The sequence below is a fragment of the Salmo trutta genome, chromosome 38, assembly GCF_901001165.1.
Source record: "Salmo trutta chromosome 38, fSalTru1.1, whole genome shotgun sequence".
NCBI lineage: Eukaryota > Metazoa > Chordata > Actinopteri > Salmoniformes > Salmonidae > Salmo > Salmo trutta.
Genome location: NC_042994.1, coordinates 16,252,277 through 16,272,528, shown reverse-complemented (window position 1 = coordinate 16,272,528; position 20,252 = coordinate 16,252,277). Strand labels below are relative to the sequence as shown.

Below are 20,252 nucleotides of genomic sequence, written 5' to 3'. Positions count from 1 at the left end.
GATTACACACACTGGGGAAGAGGAGCGGCTGTCACTACACTCTGGTAACACGAAACAGGGGTTGTGTGTGTGTGTGAGAGTGAGACAGAGAGATTATTGGTAGAAATTATACTATTGGTAATAGAAGGGCTAGTTGTGGTATTAGTGTAAATAACAGCGGCAGCATTCATTTTAGTAGTAATAATAGTTGCTTGTTATTTTTCATGTTTAACCTATTATTGATTATACTTTCTATTACTATCCACTGTTATCATTCTAGTGCTATTTCTATTATTCCATTACAATGTGAAGTATATTGAATATACTGATGGCTTGCTTCTCATGCCAATAAATGAATTTGGATTTGAGAGAGACCTTTTAACAAGTTCCCTGAACATACCCATTGTTTTCACAGAGCTTCCAATACTCCCACTAGGGCAATGAACACACTTTAAGAGCTCCAGGCTATAGCAGCTCAGACGCTGAGCAGACATCCCTAATGGTTACCGGTAGAGCAAAGCAGACAGTTCATAAGATTCAGATTCAGGGAAGCCGTTGACACAATGATATGGGCCGGCGTTCCAAATGGTACTCTTTTCCCTACATAGTGGACTACTTTTGACTAGAGCCCCACGAGCCCTGATCAAAAGTAGTGTACTGAATCGAGTGCCATTTGGGACGGGGCCATGACGGCTTAATAAGGCAGCGAGGGATCCCATGGCTCTTCATCACTAGCCTTATAGTAATTAAATTATACCAGAGTGACAGCAAAGACTCTCTTATTGAAGAGGGTTAATTGCTGTTAAGATGTAGAGTGATAATGAGAGAGAGTGTGAGGGGGGAGAGAGAGATTCAACAAATCTAATGGCAGCTCCTCGGCCCCGCAGTTGACAGTGCATGTCAGAGCAAAAACCAAACCATGAGGTCAAAGGAATTGCCCATAGAGCTCTGAGACAAGACTGTGTGGAGCCACAGTTCTGGGGAAGGGTACCAAAAAATTCTGCAGCATTGAAGGTCCCCAAGAACACAGTGGCCTCAATCATTCTTAAATGGAAGATGCTTGGAACCACCGTCCAAACTAAGCAATCGGGGGAGAAGGGCCTTGGTCAGGGAGGTGACCAAGAACCCGATGTTCACTCTGACAGAGCTCCAGAGTTCCTCTGTGGAGATTGGAGAACCTCCCAGAAGGACAACCATCTCTGTCAGAGGGACCATCAATCAGGCCTTTATGGTAGAGTGGCCAGAAGAAAGCCACTCCTCAGTAAAAGGCACATGACAGCCCGCTTGGAGTTTGCCAAAAGGCACTTAAAGGACTCAAGATTATCTGGTCTGATGATACCAAGATTGAACTGTTTGGCCTGAATGCCAAGCGTCACGTCTGGGGGAACCCTGGCACCATCCCTTTGGTGAAGCATTGTGGTAGCAGCATCTTGCTGTGGAGAGTAAAGGGTCTGAATACTTATGTTAACGTGATATCAGTTTTTTGGGGGGGATAAATTTGCAAACATTTATAAAAAAACAGTTTTTGCTTCGTCATTATGGGGTATTGTGTGTAGATTGATGAGGAATCCATTTTAGAATAAGTCTGTAATGTAACAAAATTTGGAAAAAGTCCAGGGGTCTGAATACTTTCCGAATGCACTGTATATCTGTTTGATCACAATATTTGAATTTCATCCCTTGAATTGACCGAATTGAAGTGACATGAAATGCATGTAGCTCCTTCCACCTCATTGATTGGCCCCTCAGGCACCGTGGAGCCTGGTTGGTTGTAAGACGTTCCGTAGATATCCGCTCTGTAGATCCACCTCAACGCTGCAGTTTCTGATAAGTTCTAACAGATCTGACCATTACACCATAGTCCTCCATCAACACCAGCCTGTCCTTCAGTCTACCCAGCAATGGAGCTGATAATCAACCTACTCACACATCTACATAAGGTTTGGTGTACAGTACTCACATGTCTGTCTATGTCTGTCCGTGCCACATCAAAGTTGATTTGTCATGATGCACAGGATATAGTGTAGCGTACACAGTACAAGAATATGCTTATCGCAAGCTCTTCCACAAATGCATGCACACAAACACAGATATGAAATTACAAGTATTAAGTACACAAACATTACAGTGAGCAATGTCATTACCTACCAACCTACAGTGAGGGAAAAAAGTATTTGATCCACTGCTGATTTTGTACGTTTGCCCACTGACAAAGAAATTCTCAGTGTATAGTTTTAATGGTAGGTTTATTTGAACAGTGAGAGGCAGAATAACAACAAAAAAATCCAGAAAAACGCATGTCAAAAATGTTATAAATTGATTTGCATTTTAATGAGGGAAATAAGTATTTGACCCCCTCTCAATCAGAAATATTTCTGGCTCCCAGGTGTCTTTTATACAGGTAACGAGCTGAGATTAGGAGCACACTCTTAAAGGGAGTGCTCCTAATCTCAGTTTGTTACCTGTATAAAAGACACCTGTCCACAGAAGCAATCAATCAATCAGATTCCAAACTCTCCACCATGGCCAAGACCAAAGAGCTCTCCAAGGATGTCAGGAACAAGATTGTAGACCTACACAAGGCTGGAATGGGCTACAAGACCATCGCCAAGCAGCTTGGTGAGATGGTGACAACAGTTGGTGCGATTATTCGCAAATGGAAGAAACACAAAAGAACTGTCAATCTCCCTCGGCCTGGGGCTCCATGCAAGATCTCACCTCGTGGAGTTGCAATGATCATGAGAACGGTGAGGAATCAGCCCAGAACTACACGGGAGGATCTTGTCAATGATCTCAAGGCAGCTGGGACCATAGTCACCAAGAAAACAATTGGTAACACACTACGCCGTGAAGGACTGAAATCCTGCAGCGCCCGCAAGATCCCCCTGCTCAAGAAAGCACATATACATGCCCGTCTGAAGTTTGCTAATGAACATCTGAATGATTCAGAGGACAACTGGGTGAAAGTGTTGTGGTCAGATGAGACCAAAATGGAGCTCTTTAGCATCAACTCAACTCGCCGTGTTTGGAGGAGGACGAATGCTGCCTATGACCCCAAGAACACCATCCCCACCGTCAAACATGGAGGTGAAAACATTATGCTTTGGGGGTGTTTTTCTGCTAAGGGGACAGGACAACTTCACCGCATCAAAGGGACGATGGACGGGGCCATGTACCGTCAAATCTTGGGTGAGAACCTCCTTCCCTCAGCCAGGGCATTGAAAAATGGGTCATGGATGGGTATTCCAGTATGACAATGACCCAAAACACATGGCCAAGGCAACAAAGGAGTGGCTGAAGAAGAAGCACATTAAGGTCCTGGAGTGGCCTAGCCAGTCTCCAGACCTTAACCCCATAGAAAATCTGTGGAGGGAGCTGAAGGTTCGAGTTGCCAAACGTCAGCCTTGAAACCTTAATGACTTGGAGAAGATCTGAAAAGAGGAGTGGGACAAAATCCCTCCTGAGATGTGTGCAAAACCGGTGGCCAACTACAAGAAACGTCTGACCTCTGTGATTGCCAACAAAGGTTTTGCCACCAAGTACTAAGTCATGTTTTGCAGAGGGGTCAAATACTTATTTCCCTCATTAAAATGATTTTTGACATGCGTTTTCCTGGATATTTTTGTTGTTATTCTGTCTCTCACTGTTCAAATAAACCTACCATTAAAATTATAGACTGATCATTTCTTTGTCAGTGGGCAAACGTACAAAATCAGCAGGGGATCAAATACTTTTTTCCCCTCACTGTACCTACCTACCTACCTACCTACCTACCTACCTACCTACCTACCTACCTCAGCTTAGTATAGTTCCTGTGTTCTGTTTGTCTGACCTGGTTGCCAAAGGTGCAGGGGCCTTCCTGTGCCAGCCAGCTTGTAAATGAGAAAGCCAGCGGCTGACAAAAATACTTTGATTGTGCCGCAGCGTCCACAATGAAAAATTCAGCACCTCATTTTCACACTTCTTCTGAGCGCTTCGCTTGTTAAACTTTAATGTCCGTATGCACTCACCCCTGGTCCTCACATGTGATGGCAAGTCAGGCTTACTGAACCTTGGTTAAGGTTCATCACACTTTTTCAAATGGCAAGAGACACTTGGACGTCCGTTACTGAAGCTTCAGTAGATTGTGGACGTACTGTAATACCTCTGCCATGCATCTTAATTGCATGTGTTAATTCCCATAACGGATCATAAAATCAGGAAGCTTCATTTTTTACCAGACATTAATGAGAAATGCTATTGTGACTGTGTCCATATAACATTTAAAACTGGATCAACTGTCAGTGAAAGTTGTTTCCTGGTTGTAGTCTGTCCTCTTGCTGTTAGTGGAGATGGGTTGACAATCATAGAACCAGGTAAGGTCATCTGACTTCTCCTCCTCACAACTAAAACCTAATTTCTGTGCCTTTTCATACTTTATTTGCTCAAATCAAATTTCCCAATGGTTTCATCAATTGCAAACTTCCTGTCCATGTCAGCAGTAGAGAGGAAACGGTGACAGTGGTATTGGGGCTCTGCAGGAGATGCATCTCTTAAAATAAGACTAGAAAAAAAACTATCCCATTTTGAGTGCAATCAGAACACTTGATGAATGTGAGTTGACAGCAATGTCACATTATTTTAAAAGTCTTTGATAAACAATTTATAAGGCATTTATGAATCATTAGTAGTCTATTTGCAATTTAAAGTGAGAGCTATTTGTACTTTCGAAATGCTTGGAGTGACCTGTGTAATTTCAATGTGGGAGTAGTGATTAATAAATGGCGAGCCAACTTTTTGTAAATACCTTCTAAATGGTTTATTATGGACCGTAAAGTGTTACCCAATATCTTTAAATAAAGTAACATCATTGCCAGGAACGGCCTTTTATAATGGTGGATTTTGATGAGTTGAGTTCATGTTTCAGCAAAAAAGACAACAGCTTCCGAATAGCCATTATTTTTATTTTGTATTTGCATTATCATACAGTAGGTACAAATTACACTATTGATTACAAGGTAAGTAGCCCAGACTCGCTTTCAAAGGGTTTTGGGGAGAACGAACATAAACCATTTGCAAAACACAATATATTCTTTCTTTTACAAGTCTATGTAGATATCTAAATCATTATGTACAGGGACAGAAGAAGCGCTTGGTTTGGACATGAATCAACAGAAAATGGGGAGAGGTTAGAGGCTGGCTGTTTCTCAAATGGCACCCTATTCCCTATATAGTGCACTACTTTTCCCCAGGGCCTATGGACAAATGTAGTGCAATATATAGGGAATAGGGTGCCATTTGGGACGCACACGTAGGAGCTAAGGCAAAGGAAAATATAAAGCAGGATGTAAACGAAGGTGAAAAAGAACACATTTGGCCAATTCTTTCCCCAGTGAGTTTTGGGAGGATGGGAAGGGGCAAGAAGGGCAGGTTGGTGTCAGCCTGTAGAGGTGAGTTTCACGGACAAAACTGCTTTCATGAACTGATTGGATCTTGAAGGAGAAGGGATGAGGGCTTTGTCAATAAGAGAATGGATCGATTGCCCAGGCACTGAGAAAGGGGGGAGAAAGGGGGGAGGAATGGAAGGATGGACAGGAGAGATGAGCTACCCTGACAGGGGGTTTAACAGGCCAATAGGATGAGGAACGGGGTTGTTCACTGATCAATTATTCACTCATCCACACACTCACTCATTTATTCACTCAACCACTCATTTATGGTTTCCTTCCATCTCTCTCTCTCTCACACACGCACATGTAAACACACACACTCTGACTGATAGGCACAGGGAGGTAAGGTAAGGGGTAAGCAGGCATGGTATTGCAGAAGGGTCATACTGCTGTCCGGCTATAAAGCATGAAGGTAAACTCCCACAGAGGTGTAGGCTACTAACGTGACATAAAAAAAACTACAAGAAACGACTGCCGGATTGACTGGCGTCAGAACCATGTCGACATTATTTGAACTAGCAATCCCTTAGCTACATATTTTTAGCGAGAAGCACATGGGTCGGAAAGACGTTGTGAAATGTGGTGTTGGCACACTCTCTTGGACTAACCACTAAGAGTCTACCAGGAAGAGACATCTGTATTGACGAGTCATCGGTATTGAAAAAAACTGTGTGTATAGACAACACATCGGTGTTGACAAGATTTCGGTATTGACAAGACTTCGGTAATGACGGGTCATTGGTATGACTACAGCTAGTGCAACGCTGCTATTGTCGGGTTCTGGCTGTTTCAGGTTTGGCACAGTTACGAGGTTAGGAAAAGGTTTATAGGAGCAAAAGTCGAGGGAATTGTATAAATCTAGCAACAGTTAGACGTTAAGATATGAATTGCTTTGGTGATTATTCCGCAAAACATTCCTGAATTACTTGAGCAGAATCTATAACCAAACAAAAAAGCGACGACAATAAAAATAATGTAAATTGTAATTTTTTTTTTTATACGAACAAACAACACTAACGATAAGAAGAAACAAAACCCCTTCATTGAGACACTAGAGAGCAAGTTGTCCCGCTGGTCTAGTACAGAGACGTGTTTAGGAGTTCCCCTAACCGCATATCTGGAGTCAGATTTGCCCATGGCCTCCTAATTGTGAATGGCTAGGATTAGGGTAGGTTGAGCAGATCTTGGATCTGTGTTTGGGCGGCCTGGTTACTGGTACTGAGTATCATGCAGCGTTTATATCATCATTATGTTTTTTTTAATCCTTACCAACAACATGCAGATACAAGAGCCAGGCACACATTCAGTCAACTCACTCAGCGATCGCATTCAAGGACATCGGATATGTGCGATGGAGACGAGAGCAAACGGAAAACGCTTGATAATATCTGCAGAAGTCGTCCACATGTTTCTCTCGGTTTGCTAATCCCGACCGACTCTATTAAAGACTTTGCCACCTAATTGTTACAAAGTTGATATTTTGGGGTACTTAATTTTTTTACATAGAAATATGTTAACCAATCTAACGTAATAAAATCACATTCAGTTGTTGGTATAAAATCTGCGAGATACTATACTTTTTTTTAAATAGCTCATTAATATTTACAAAAGAGTTAATACACTGGTATGTGATACGTTAAAATATTAATTAGAACTAATTGGGGGGGGTGCATGACATCACATAAAAGCAGAAAAGGGAACTAATCGTTTAGTAACGTGATACTCTAGTCAACATTGTTAGAATGGTGTTCTATCCATGTATAAGGGTATAAGCATGCAATATAATATTGCACGGTTCATAGAGTAAGCAAACAATAACTCAACATCAATTTAATTTAGTCGCTACCTCTCAAACAAAAAAATCAGAGTTTTAGGTAATTTACTTCCTAAATCCTCAAGAAATTTCCCTCAGGAACTTAACTTTGAAGGACTTCTTCAGGTTAAAGTGAATCATAGCCATTGAGGGCCTTTTTGATAAGTGGGCAGATTGACAACAATAAAGTTGGGACAGGAGGATAGTAAAAAGGTTGTCACAAAGTAGTGTTACTTGATCACGATTTGGTTTTGGATAGACCACCTTTATACTCCTGTTAACCTGTGATTGTTGTGTAGGTGTTTAAAGAAGATGTGACCGTTGCACTGCCTACTTCATCTAACCACAACTTCTACTGCGTTCTGTCTGAATGTCCACTCACGGTTGTAAACCTAATGACAAGATAAGCATACAACCTGTAAATGTAATGTGTGTGTACAGATGTAGGATCTTAATTTGAGCCAGTTTGCTACAGCAGGAAAATAATCCTGCGGCTACAGGAAATGTGAGTTATTAAGTGGATTATAATTAATAGCCTTTAAAAAAAAAATTTTTTAGGGGTTGATACATTTTTTGTAAGGGAAAAATCAAGTCTAAAATGTCTAAGTGGAAATTACAAACTTCAGAAGCCTTTTTAAACCTCAAACACATTTTAGTTTGCAATGCAGGAAAATGTCCCTGCAATAGGGTGATCAAATTAAGATCCTACATCTGTATGTGCGTGTATTGTTAGTGTGTCATGATATTCGTACTGGGTGTGTATTAGTTGATGTATATTGAAACATAGGGGTACCTGTAATGACGCATATTGAAATAAAATCTCACCAACACAAGGTAAAACTGTAAACATAGTCTCCCTGTACTGACCTCATATTTGGCTCTGACCCAATAGCTCAAAACAAGATATTATCTTTGTAGTTGCCTTGGGTTTCAATGGAGACTAGTATAGCCAGTACAGGGTTTAACAAGAAGTTAACCCTTCGCTCTAGAATCAAGAAAAAAAACTGGCATAGTTTCATGGGTTTTGTCCCCACACATTCAAAACAACAGGTCAGTCATCTCAATATCTAGCATGATTCATTTCAATATCTAGCATGATTCATTTCAATATCTAGCATGATTCATTTCAATAGGAGTTGATTTCAAATAATTGCCCATTCGAATACAAACACAACAGGTGGGTGGGAAAGTATATCAACCCTACATACACCTCCTTCCTCAAACCTTCACCCTCCCCCTCATCATTAAACACACAGCACTACCACTCACCAACTCCTCTCACTCAGAGCCCCAAGTCCAATTCCTAGAGGACTCATCATTAACACATTGATAGAGGAACTCAAAATGGCGGTCGATATCAGGGTCTGTGTTGTTGTTGTAGAGTTGGAGCAGTTTTGGTGATTGGGAGTTTGGCTTGAAGAGGCTGCAGTTGGTGGAGGGTTAGTGCTAGGTAGGTAGCAGAGGTAGGAAGGGGGTCTGTGCCCCCCCCCCCTCCTCCTCCTCATACGGTGTGCAGGGAGACCAGGGAGGGGTGCACGAACTGGGGGTTGATGAAGGAGAAGCCTGAGAAGTCGGCTTGGTCGATGTTGGCGATGACCAGCTGGTCGGGAGGGGTGAGCTGGGGCTGGGTGCGCGTGAAGAACTTGTCGAAGTTCTCCGCCCCTTTGCCGCACTGCGAGAGAGGGATAGAAAGAGAGAGAGAGCGAAAGAGAGGTTTTAAAATGGGAGGCGCAGGTGGCTGCACCTGTAGCATATGGAACACACAAAGGTAAGAAATGCTGTACATGTGCAAATGTGAAAATGGGCTTCATTATATGTCCCTCCACCTCCATCGCCTGGTCTGCTAAACGAGAGAACGTTTCGCACCTGATACCGCTATTTCCTTCTACTCCTATTCTCCCCCTCCTGTTTCCATGCCAACATCACATGACGTGCTCTACATCTCCCAGCCCGAGTCCCAAATTACACCCCATTCCCTTTCTTTTCCACTATAGAGGGTATAGGGTGCCATTTGGGAGGAAACCCCAGTCACCTGGATTATAATGTTTTTAATGCAATTGAATCCCAATGGTTGAAAAAGTAACATTGGCGCACAGCTGTGAAACACTAATCAGTACTGTACAAACAAGACTTCGGAAAGAGTCGCAGAGGGAATTGAGGGAGATGTCAGGACCTCTACAGTCAAACACGTCTTAGCCACTTCTGATCTAGTAAGCTGTTTTGATCGAGCTCCTCGTGTTGTTTGGATGTACAGTGGGGTCTGTAATTATTGACACACTTGATAAAGTGTGGCTCAGTTGGTACAGTAGGGTTCGATTCCGACAGGGGACCAGTGTGAAAATGTATGCACTCATTACTGTTAGTTGTGCTGGGTAAGAGAGTCTGCTAAATGACTCAAATGTAAATGTAAAATAAAGATGAGCAATAACAACTGTGTTAAATAAATATGACCCCTACCGTTTTGAAAAAAAATATTACTTTTGAAAATAAATCTTTTTCTCTGAGCAATTGTATCAGTATAAAATCATTTAATTTTTTTTGCCACATACAATAGTTTATTTATTTTATACAGTCCTTATTGCTCATCTTTATCAAGGGTGTCAATAATTTCATACCCCACTGTATATAGAGGTTTTATGTAACATCTCACTTCAACTGTCAAATCTGACTGCGTCGCGAAAAACGAAAAGTTCACCTGAATCAAAATAGCAACGTCGCCAATCGATGTACAGCGGGGTTGTCAAAGGGTTAATTGGCGTGTTGACAAGAGCAGAGCAAACTTCTGCTAGTGAATGTGAGAAATGTGGAGCAGCTTTCATCCTGACTGTAAAGACAGGGCTACCCAAACCTATCAATAGCAGGGAGACGTATCGGGCGAGGGTTGTCGGATTAGCATTCCACAGCTAACAAGCCGAGGTCAACTCTGTGAACGCTCTGGGAGCATGGGTGTACATACCATTTCTGTCGTCTGCAAGATGATAGTCCAAGAAAACATACAGTATGTGATTGATTTGTATGTATGTGTGACATAGTTCTCTATGGAGTCAAGCCAGCATTCAGTTGTCTTATTTAAATTGTGTTGTGTATGTTTTTTTAAACTTGAATGCAAAATGGGCAGAGAAATCGATTTACACTTTACATTTGAGTCATTTAGCAGATGCCCTTATCCAGAGTGACTGGAGAATACGTCTGCTTACGTATTTTGCATGGTTGTTACATGACAGTATGTCAATACATCTGAATAAGAGCAGCTGCTCTAGCCCTACGGCATTACTGAAGAACATTAGGGCGACTGGGACGCAAATGGCACAAAATGGCCGCCAACACCAAAAATACTGCTGTGAGCACTGCTGTCAGTCGCGTCACACTTCTGACGCCCTTTAAAGCGCCTCGCACTGTGGCTTGAGCTTGTGAAGGCCTCAATTCTACTTCATGACACAGTGTGCCTTCTAACAGTTGATACATGAAGGCCTGTTGAGTTTTGAACACTTCTTTTCAAAGGCAATCTTCCCCCCAAAATGGTGGTTTATTTTGGAGGATACTGGTACGTAGGTTGCAGTGATTCCCTCTTGGGTTGGGGTCTTAAGGGTCTAAGGATTGTCGCCAGTACCTTGGGCAATTGGGTAAATTCAAATAGATAACAGCTCAAAACGCTCAAGGACTATTACATTACTAAGGATACAGTCAACACATAAAATGACAATGGTAAATCTATAATAAGACACCAAAGTTCATAGGGGCATTACAGAGAGCACAGGAAGTGGGGACTGGGGAATTAAAGACTTATTCTCTAGCTTCACAGTGTGGTTCTGTGTTTACACCAGAAACGCTGCTGCACCTCTTCTTCTTCTTGCTCTGTCCTCATCAGTTATTCCACCTACACTGTGTGTGTGTGTTTGTTCTACTTAATGGGCTTTAAACCTCCCCAGGGACCTGGCAGGGAATTTCCCTCCCTCTCTATATATCTCTCTCTGTACAGTAAGCCGACACGGGAAAGGGATATGGGTTGATTCGCATTACTTAGCCGAGACAAGCAGATGCCAGCTGTACTGTGCTGGCCTCGTTACGCACCTGTAACAGGCTTGGTTACGCTTCCTCTTGCTACTGCAGAAATATTTATTTGGATGTTTATGTATTCAGATTGGTTAGTTGAATTTACATGTCAATAAGGTGTAATGCCATTGGCCACACTTTCAGATAGGGGAAGATTGGTGATACACTGACTCTAAATCTACATCAAATCACTGATTAGGACGCCTCAGTAATACGCCAAACATAGTTACTGGAACCATGCCAGAAAGGACAATGTGAAAGGTACAAATCTGAACCAAGGCATGGTAGTGTTTTTCATCATGGAAAGCCTGTGTCTGCATGTGGAAGTTCTTTCTCCAGAGTGGAATTCACTATGGATTCCCTATGGAGGTCTACATTGTCGTACAGCTGTGTGTGTTCCACTGTGGTTGGAAAACCTCCATTGATTGGGTTGGTGTGGTCGTCTACACGGCACTTCGGTGGTGGTATGTGTCTATTCGAAGAAGAAAAGTCCCGTTGTCCTATACTCATAGTTGTGTGGTGTATGTGTGCGTCCGTGTGTGCGCGCAGCGGGCCTGGGGCCTCCGACTGTACTCCTGTGTCCTCCTTGACTCCTACGCTGACTGACAAGTGACACCAGCCACCCACTGTCACTCTGTGTCAAGACGCAGTAGGACGGAGAAGAGGAAAGATGGCAACAACACACATCAACATAGAAGAGAGAAAGCACATACTGATATGGCGACATTTGTTGCGCAAAAGAGCACAGATCTCCCAATAATACATATTCTTGAAGAAAAGCCACAAAATCATTCACGCTACAACAGATTATGATGAGGTTGATGGGATTTGTGTCCACAAAAGAGATGGATGAAAGGAGTACTGAACAAATTCCTCCCGTCACCCTCTATCATCAGTCTCCTCGAATACTGGAGTATTCGAGCATAGTGGTGCCTGCATCACTACGCAAATAGCCATTTGTCTTGTTTGAACAACGGCCAGTCAGTCACACAGACAGTCAGAGACCTCATATTGATCTACACAAACAATCTCCCACATTTTTTTCCCAAATGAAAAAAAACACATCTACTGCTAAAGGCAATACATTTCTGCCCAACCTCTTTCTTATCACCTCCTCTCCTCTTTTAAATCCTCCCCCTTTGTCTCTGAGTCCTAACCCCCATATGCAAATGTGTCTCTGGTCAATTACACTTTAATTCAATTCATTCATGAAGTCAAGTGCAATTCCAATTCCAGCTTACTTCCTGGATTGACTGAATGTCGACTCCAATGAAATTGACTCAAACCTGCTGTAGCTTCGTTTCGCTGTGTTTAATGTTTGTTACAATGCCCCTCATTGTATACGTTACGTTGTGCTACTCTTAATGACGGATGGCATTGCTCGTAAACTGCTGTTTGACCTACTTTGGGTCTTTCTCTGTGTCACACACACACAGACATTAAAGGAATTCTATTTAGTATGATAAATGGCTATGTCTGTTTCTATTCAAATATTTGCTGAGGTATTCTCTCTCTCCCTCTCTTTCTCTCTCTCCAATCCGCTCTTACTACAGAACGACCTCAGCATCTCACTGTTGTTTTGATGATCTTCTTACAGTGCCTTCAGAAAGTATTCATACCCCTCAACTTAATCCACATTTTGTTGTTACAGCTTGAATTCAAAATGGATTAAATATATATATTTTTTAACCCATCTACACACAATACCCCAATAGACGTTTTTGCAAATGTATTGAAAATGATATATAGAAATCGCATTTGCATAAGTATTCACACCTCTGATCACACTGATCATTGCTAGACAACCATTTTCAAGCTGATTTAAGTCAAAACTGTAACTCGGCCACTCAGGAACATTCACTGTCTTCTTGGTAAGCAAATCCAGTGTATATATAGCCTTTCAGGTTATTGTTTCAGGTATTTTGTCCTGCTGAAAGGTGAATTCATCTCCCAGTGTCTGGTGGAATGCAGACAACCAGGTTTTCCTCTAGGATTTTGCCTGTGCTTAGCTCCATATCTTTTATCCTGAAAAACTCCCCAGACTTAACGATAACAAGCATACCCATAACATGATGCAGCCACCACTATGCTTGACATTTTTGAGAGTGGTACTCAGCAATGTGTTGTATTGGATATTCCCCAAACGTAACACTTTATATTCAGGACAAAAATGTAATTTCTTTGCCAAAACATTTTCAGTATTGCTTTAGTACCTTGATGCAAACAGGATGCATGTTTTGGAATATGTTTTATTCTTTACAGGCTTCCTTCTTTTCACTTTGTCAATTATGTTAGTATTGTGCAGTAACTACAATGTTGTTGATCCATCCTCAGTTTTATCCTATCACATGTAACTGTTTTAAAGTCACCATTGGCCTCATGCTGAAATCTCTGAGTGGTTTCCTTCCTCTCAGGCAACTGAGTTAGGAAGGACACCTGTATCTTTGTGGATGTATTGATACACCATCCAAAGTGTAATTAATAGCTTCACCCTGCTCAAAGGGATATTTAATGTCAACTTTCTTTTACCTATCTACCAATACGTGCCCTTTGCATGGCATTGGAAAACCTCCCTGGTCTTTGTGGTTGAATCGGTGTTTGAAATTCACTGCTCGACTGAGGGATCCTAAAGATAATTGTATGTGTGTGGTAAAGAGATAAGGTAGTCATTATTGCACACAGAGTGAGTCCATGCAACTTATCATGCGACTTGTTAATGAACATTTTACTGCTGAACCTATTTAGGCTTGCCATAACAAATACATATTGACTCAAGACATTTCAGCTATTCATTTTTAATTAATTTGTAAAAATGGCAATAAACATAACTCCATTTTGACATTCTGGGGTATTGTGTGTAGGACAGTGACAGAAAATCTCAATTGAATCCATTTTAAATTCAGGCTGTAACACAACAAAATGTGGAAAAAGTCAATGGGTGTGAATACTTTAAGGCATTTTCTTTGGTCAACAACACTTAAAATACTACAGTTGTAACACCAAAATACACCTGGTATATCCTTGTGAACTGCTGATACCTCTTGTTTCATCCATCCTTTAAAATCAGTTAGTCTATAGTAATATCTGAAATTGTTCTTTAATAATCAGATAATACTATTATGTTTCTTTCTCACATGAATCTGAATGGAAAATCCAAAAAGAACACAGAAAATCACCATCACTAAAAACATACACATACCTGGACAAGTGGACATGCTTTATCAAATAACACAACTCCCTGCCTGCAAAATCTACTATGACTCATAGACAGTCCAACATGTAGATTGGTGTGTTTGTACATACAGTATTTTCCATGTGTTTATATGTGTGCCTTGCCTTATGTTCCAATCCAACACTTCCTCAATATGACTACCGTAAAACGTAAATTAAACGCCGAGTCTCAAATAGCCGTCTGCTATTTGTTACATTAAATGATATTGCCAGTAAGAAACTGCTAACCATTGACTGCTAACAGCTGGGAACTGCTAGCTAACTGACAAGCACAAAAACAGTCAACAACTTCGGGAATACAAACCCCGAGAAATCGTCCGATCGCCCTCTAGTGGCAAGTAAGAACTGCCAAAAATGCACAGTTAATAGGAGAATAATTCTGGCAATGAAAAGTTTATTTACATTTTTTTATAGAGGCCTACTAAGACAAAATAAACATGACAGTGTGTAAATCATATCACATTAGTGCAGGAAATGAAGAAATGTATTAAAATGTTGGAAGTGAAGGCTGGAATTAAACAACGAACTATGCAAATCAGCAAAAGCTGTGCTCATTAAGGAAGTAGACACCTGGCTCAAATAGAAGCCTGTCTCCAATAAGCGCCTGTTGTGTTCAGTGATTTTAAAAAATCAACACCCGGGCTATTAATTGAAGTTTTACGGTATGCTCCCTGACCACAGTGATTACATCACCATTAATCAGCAAGTCTCATATCCTGCCACTTTGACCCACTGCCATCTCTACAAACTTAAACCACATATCAAGTGGTCTAAATATGAGTCTAGATAAGCTATATCTATAAATAGCCACTGTGGCAGGTGTTCTTGTTATTCTCCCCTGCGTTCTATCTGTCCTGCTCTGTTTCCGATAGATAGATAAACCCTCTAGTGTTCATAATCTGGGTCTCGCTGTACCTGGCTATTAAATGGCAATCTCCCAGCTGTCAGAACAGGCATGAAGTGTGATTGAGGAGGATGGGGATGAGAGGACGAAAGGAGAAGAGGATTAGAGAGACAGAGTCAGGTCAGGGAGGGATGGATGGAGGCGTAAGGATGAATCTAATGACAGCCAATTGGTTGTAATAGACTCCCGGTGGTGCCTGTGTTACAGTGGAGTTGGATGGAAATGGATGATGGTTATTATAGGTCAGGGGAAGAGGTTTGTTCTCTCTATCTAACACACGCACACACACACACGCATGCACATGTATAGCTAAAGAACGTTAGGCTCGCACACACAAGCAAGCATCCGTGCTCATACACACATAATGGTCTCTCCATATACCTTTTTACTTTTCCATCTATCCTTCTCCTTTCATCTTGTCTCTTGCCTTTCATCCACACACCTGCTTTCAAACACACACCTCTACCTACATACTGATACTGGAGTCCTCACACAAACACACACCTCTACCTACATACTGATACTGGAGTCCACACACACACAAACACACACACACCTCTACCTACATACTGATACTGGAGTCCACACACACACAAACACCTCTACCTACATACTGATATTGGAGTCCACACAAACACCTCTACCTACATACTGATACTGGAGTCCTCACACAAACACACACCTCTACCTACATACTGATACTGGAGTCCACACACACACAAACACACACACACACACACCTCTACCTACATACTGATACTGGAGTCCACACACACACAAACACACACACACCTCTACCTACATACTGATACTGGAGTCCACACACACACACACCTCCACCTACATACTGATTACTGATACTGGAGTCCACACACAAACACACACCTCTACCTACATACTGATACTGGAGTCCACACACACACACACACACACACCTCCACCTACATACTGATACTGGAGTCCACACACAAACACACACCTCTACCTACATACTGATACTGGAGTCCACACACACACACACACACACACCTCTACCTACATACTGATACTGGAGTCCACACACAAACCTCCACCTACATACTGATACTGGAGTCCACACACACACAAACACACACCTCTACCTACATACTGATACTGGAGTCCACACACACACACACACCTCTACCTACATACTGATACTGGAGTCCACACACACACACACACACACCTCTACCTACATACTGATACTGGAGTCCACACACACACACCTCTACCTACATACTGATACTGGAGTCCACAGACAGACCTCTACCTACATACTGATACTGGAGTCCACACACACAAACACACACCTCTACCTACATACTGATACTGGAGTCCACACACACACACACACACACCTCTACCTACATACTGATACTGGAGTCCACACACACACCTCTACCTACATACTGATACTGGAGTCCACACACAAACACACACCTCTACCTACATACTGATACTGGAGTCCACACACACACACACACACACACACCTCTACCTACATACTGATACTGGAGTCCACACACACACACACACACACACACCTCTACCTACATACTGATACTGGAGTCCACACACACACACACACACCTCCACCTACATACTGATACTGGAGTCCACACACAAACACACACCTCTACCTACATACTGATACTGGAGTCCACACACACACACACACACCTCTACCTACATACTGATACTGGAGTCCACACACACACACCTCTACCTACATACTGATACTGGAGTCCACACACAAACACACACCTCTACCTACATACTGATACTGGAGTCCACACACACACACACACACCTCTACCTACATACTGATACTGGAGTCCACACACACACACACACACACCTCTACCTACATACTGATACTGGAGTCCACACACACACACACACCTCTACCTACATACTGATACTGGAGTCCACAGACAGACCTCTACCTACATACTGATACTGGAGTCCACACACACAAACACACACCTCTACCTACATACTGATACTGGAGTCCACACACACAAACACACACCTCTACCTACATACTGATACTGGAGTCCACACACACACACACACACACCTCTACCTACATACTGATACTGGAGTCCACACACACACACACACCTCTACCTACATACTGATACTGGAGTCCACACACAAACACACACCTCTACCTACATACTGATACTGGAGTCCACACACACACACACACACACACCTCTACCTACATACTGATACTGGAGTCCACACACACACACACACACACCTCTACCTACATACTGATACTGGAGTCCACACACACACACACACCTCCACCTACATACTGATACTGGAGTCCACACACAAACACACACCTCTACCTACATACTGATACTGGAGTCCACACACACACACACACCTCTACCTACATACTGATACTGGAGTCCACACACACACACCTCTACCTACATACTGATACTGGAGTCCACACACAAACACACACCTCTACCTACATACTGATACTGGAGTCCACACACAAACACACACCTCTACCTACATACTGATACTGGAGTCCACACACAAACACACACCTCTACCTACATACTGATACTGGAGTCCACACACACACCTCTACCTACATACTGATACTGGAGTCCACACACAAACACACACCTCTACCTACATACTGATACTGGAGTCCCACACACACACACCTCTACCTACATACTGATACTGGAGTCCACACACACACCTCTACCTACATACTGATACTGGAGTCCACACACACACACACACACACCTCCACCTTCATACTGATACTGGAGTCCACACACAAACACACACCTCTACCTACATACTGATACTGGAGTCCACACACACACACACCTCTACCTACATACTGATACTGGAGTCCACACACACACCTCCACCTACATACTGATACTGGAGTCCACACACAAACACACACCTCTACCTACATACTGATACTGGAGTCCACACACAAACACACACCTCTACCTACATACTGATACTGGAGTCCACACACAAACACACACCTCTACCTACATACTGATACTGGAGTCCACACACACACCTCTACCTACATACTGATACTGGAGTCCACACACACACACACACACCTCTACCTACATACTGATACTGGAGTCCACACACACACACACACATTTTAAGAAGACCACCATAGTCCCTGTGCCCAAGAACGCCAAGGTAACCTGCCTAAATGACTACCGACCCGTAGCACTCAGGTCTGAAGCTATGAAGTGCTTTGAAAGGCTGGTCATGGCTCACATCAACACCATTATCCCAGAAACCCTAGACCCACTACAATTTGCATACTGCCCCAACAGATCCACAGATGACGCAATCTCTATTGCATCCACACTGCCCTTTCCCACCTGGACAAAAGGAACACCTATGTGAGAATGCTGCTCATTAACTACAACTCAGCATTCAACACCATAGTGCCCTCAAAGCTCATCACTAAGCTAAGGACCCTGGGACTAAACACCTCCCTCTGCAACTGGATCCTGGACTTCCTGATGGGCCGCCCCAGGTGGTAAGGGTAGGTAACAGCACATCCGCCACGCTGATCCTCAACACAGGGGCCTCTCAGGGGTGCGTGCTCAGTCCCCTCCTGTACTCCCTGTTCACTCATGACTGCACGGCCAGGCACGACTCCAACACCATCATTAAGTTTGCAGGTGACACAACAGTGGTAGGCCTGATCACCGACAACGACAAGACAACCTATAGGGAGGTTGTCAGAGACCTGGCCGTGTGGTGCCAGGACCACAACCTCTCCCTCAACATTATCAAGACAAAGGAGATGATCGTGGACTATAGAAAAAAGATGGCCGAGCACGTCCCCATTCTCATTGACGGGGCTGTAGTGGAGCAGATTGAGAGCTTCAAGTTCCTTGGTGTCCACATCACCGACAAATTAACATGGTCCAAGCACACCAAGATAGTCGTGAAGAGGGCACGACAAAACCTATTCCCACTCAGGAGACTGAAAAGATTTGGCATGGGTCCTCAGATCCTCAAAAAGTTCTACAACCATCGAGAGCATCCTGACTGGTTGCATCACTGCCTGATATGGCAACTGCTCGGCCTCTGACCGCAAGGCACTACAGAGGGTAGTGCGTACGGCCCAGTACATCATTGGGGCCAAGCTTCCTGCCATCCAGGACCTCTATACCAGGCGGTGTCAGAGGAAGACCCTAAAAATTGTCAAAGACTCCAGCTACCCTAGTCATAGACTGTTCTCTCTGCTACCACACGGCAAGCGGTACCGGAGCACCAAGTCTAGGTCCAAGAGGCTTATAAACAGCTTTTACCCCAAGCCATAAAACTACTGAACAGGTAATCAAATGGATACCTAGACTATTTGCATTGCCCCCCTCCCTCCTTTACACTTCTACTGCTCTCTGTTGTGATCATCTATGCATAGTCACTTTAATAACTCTACCTACATGTACATATTACCTCAACTAACCGGTGCCCCCCTGTATATAGTCTCGCTATTGTTATTTGACTGCTGCTCTTTAATTACCTGTTACTTTTATTTCTTATTCTTACCAGTATTGTTTTTTAAACTGCATTGTTGGTTAGGGGCTCGTAAGTAAGAATTTCACTGTAAGGTCTACACCTGTTGTATTCGGCGCATGTGACAAATACAATTTGATCTACCCACATACTCATACTGGAGTCCACACACAAATTGAATCCAGCGCGAGACTACAGGGACAGTGGGAGGCCAGTATTCACCTGGTGAGAAGCCCTGGAGACCTTGGGGTTTAAACAGAAGTGCGCTGCGTATTTA

At 42.9% G+C, this 20,252-nt stretch overlaps 1 protein-coding gene and 1 long non-coding RNA gene across 2 annotated transcripts in view; both read right to left on the bottom strand.

Annotated features, from left to right (window-relative positions):
* Positions 1 to 7,790: 7,790 nt before the first annotated feature.
* The window catches only part of LOC115177626 (protein kinase C alpha type), a 259,435-nt gene continuing 246,973 nt past the window's right edge, over positions 7,791 to 20,252 (bottom strand). Inside the window, exon 17 of the mRNA XM_029738557.1 lies at positions 7,791 to 8,893. Coding sequence (XP_029594417.1) covers positions 8,723 to 8,893 — 171 coding nt within the window. The 3' untranslated portion in view covers positions 7,791 to 8,722. The remainder of the gene's footprint in view (positions 8,894 to 20,252) is intronic.
* On the bottom strand, positions 15,799 to 16,181 carry LOC115177628 (uncharacterized). The gene is made up of 2 exons (XR_003872443.1): positions 16,054 to 16,181; positions 15,799 to 15,875 (listed from the first exon to the last, which is right to left on the bottom strand). It is a non-coding gene; the product is annotated as an uncharacterized LOC115177628 (long non-coding RNA).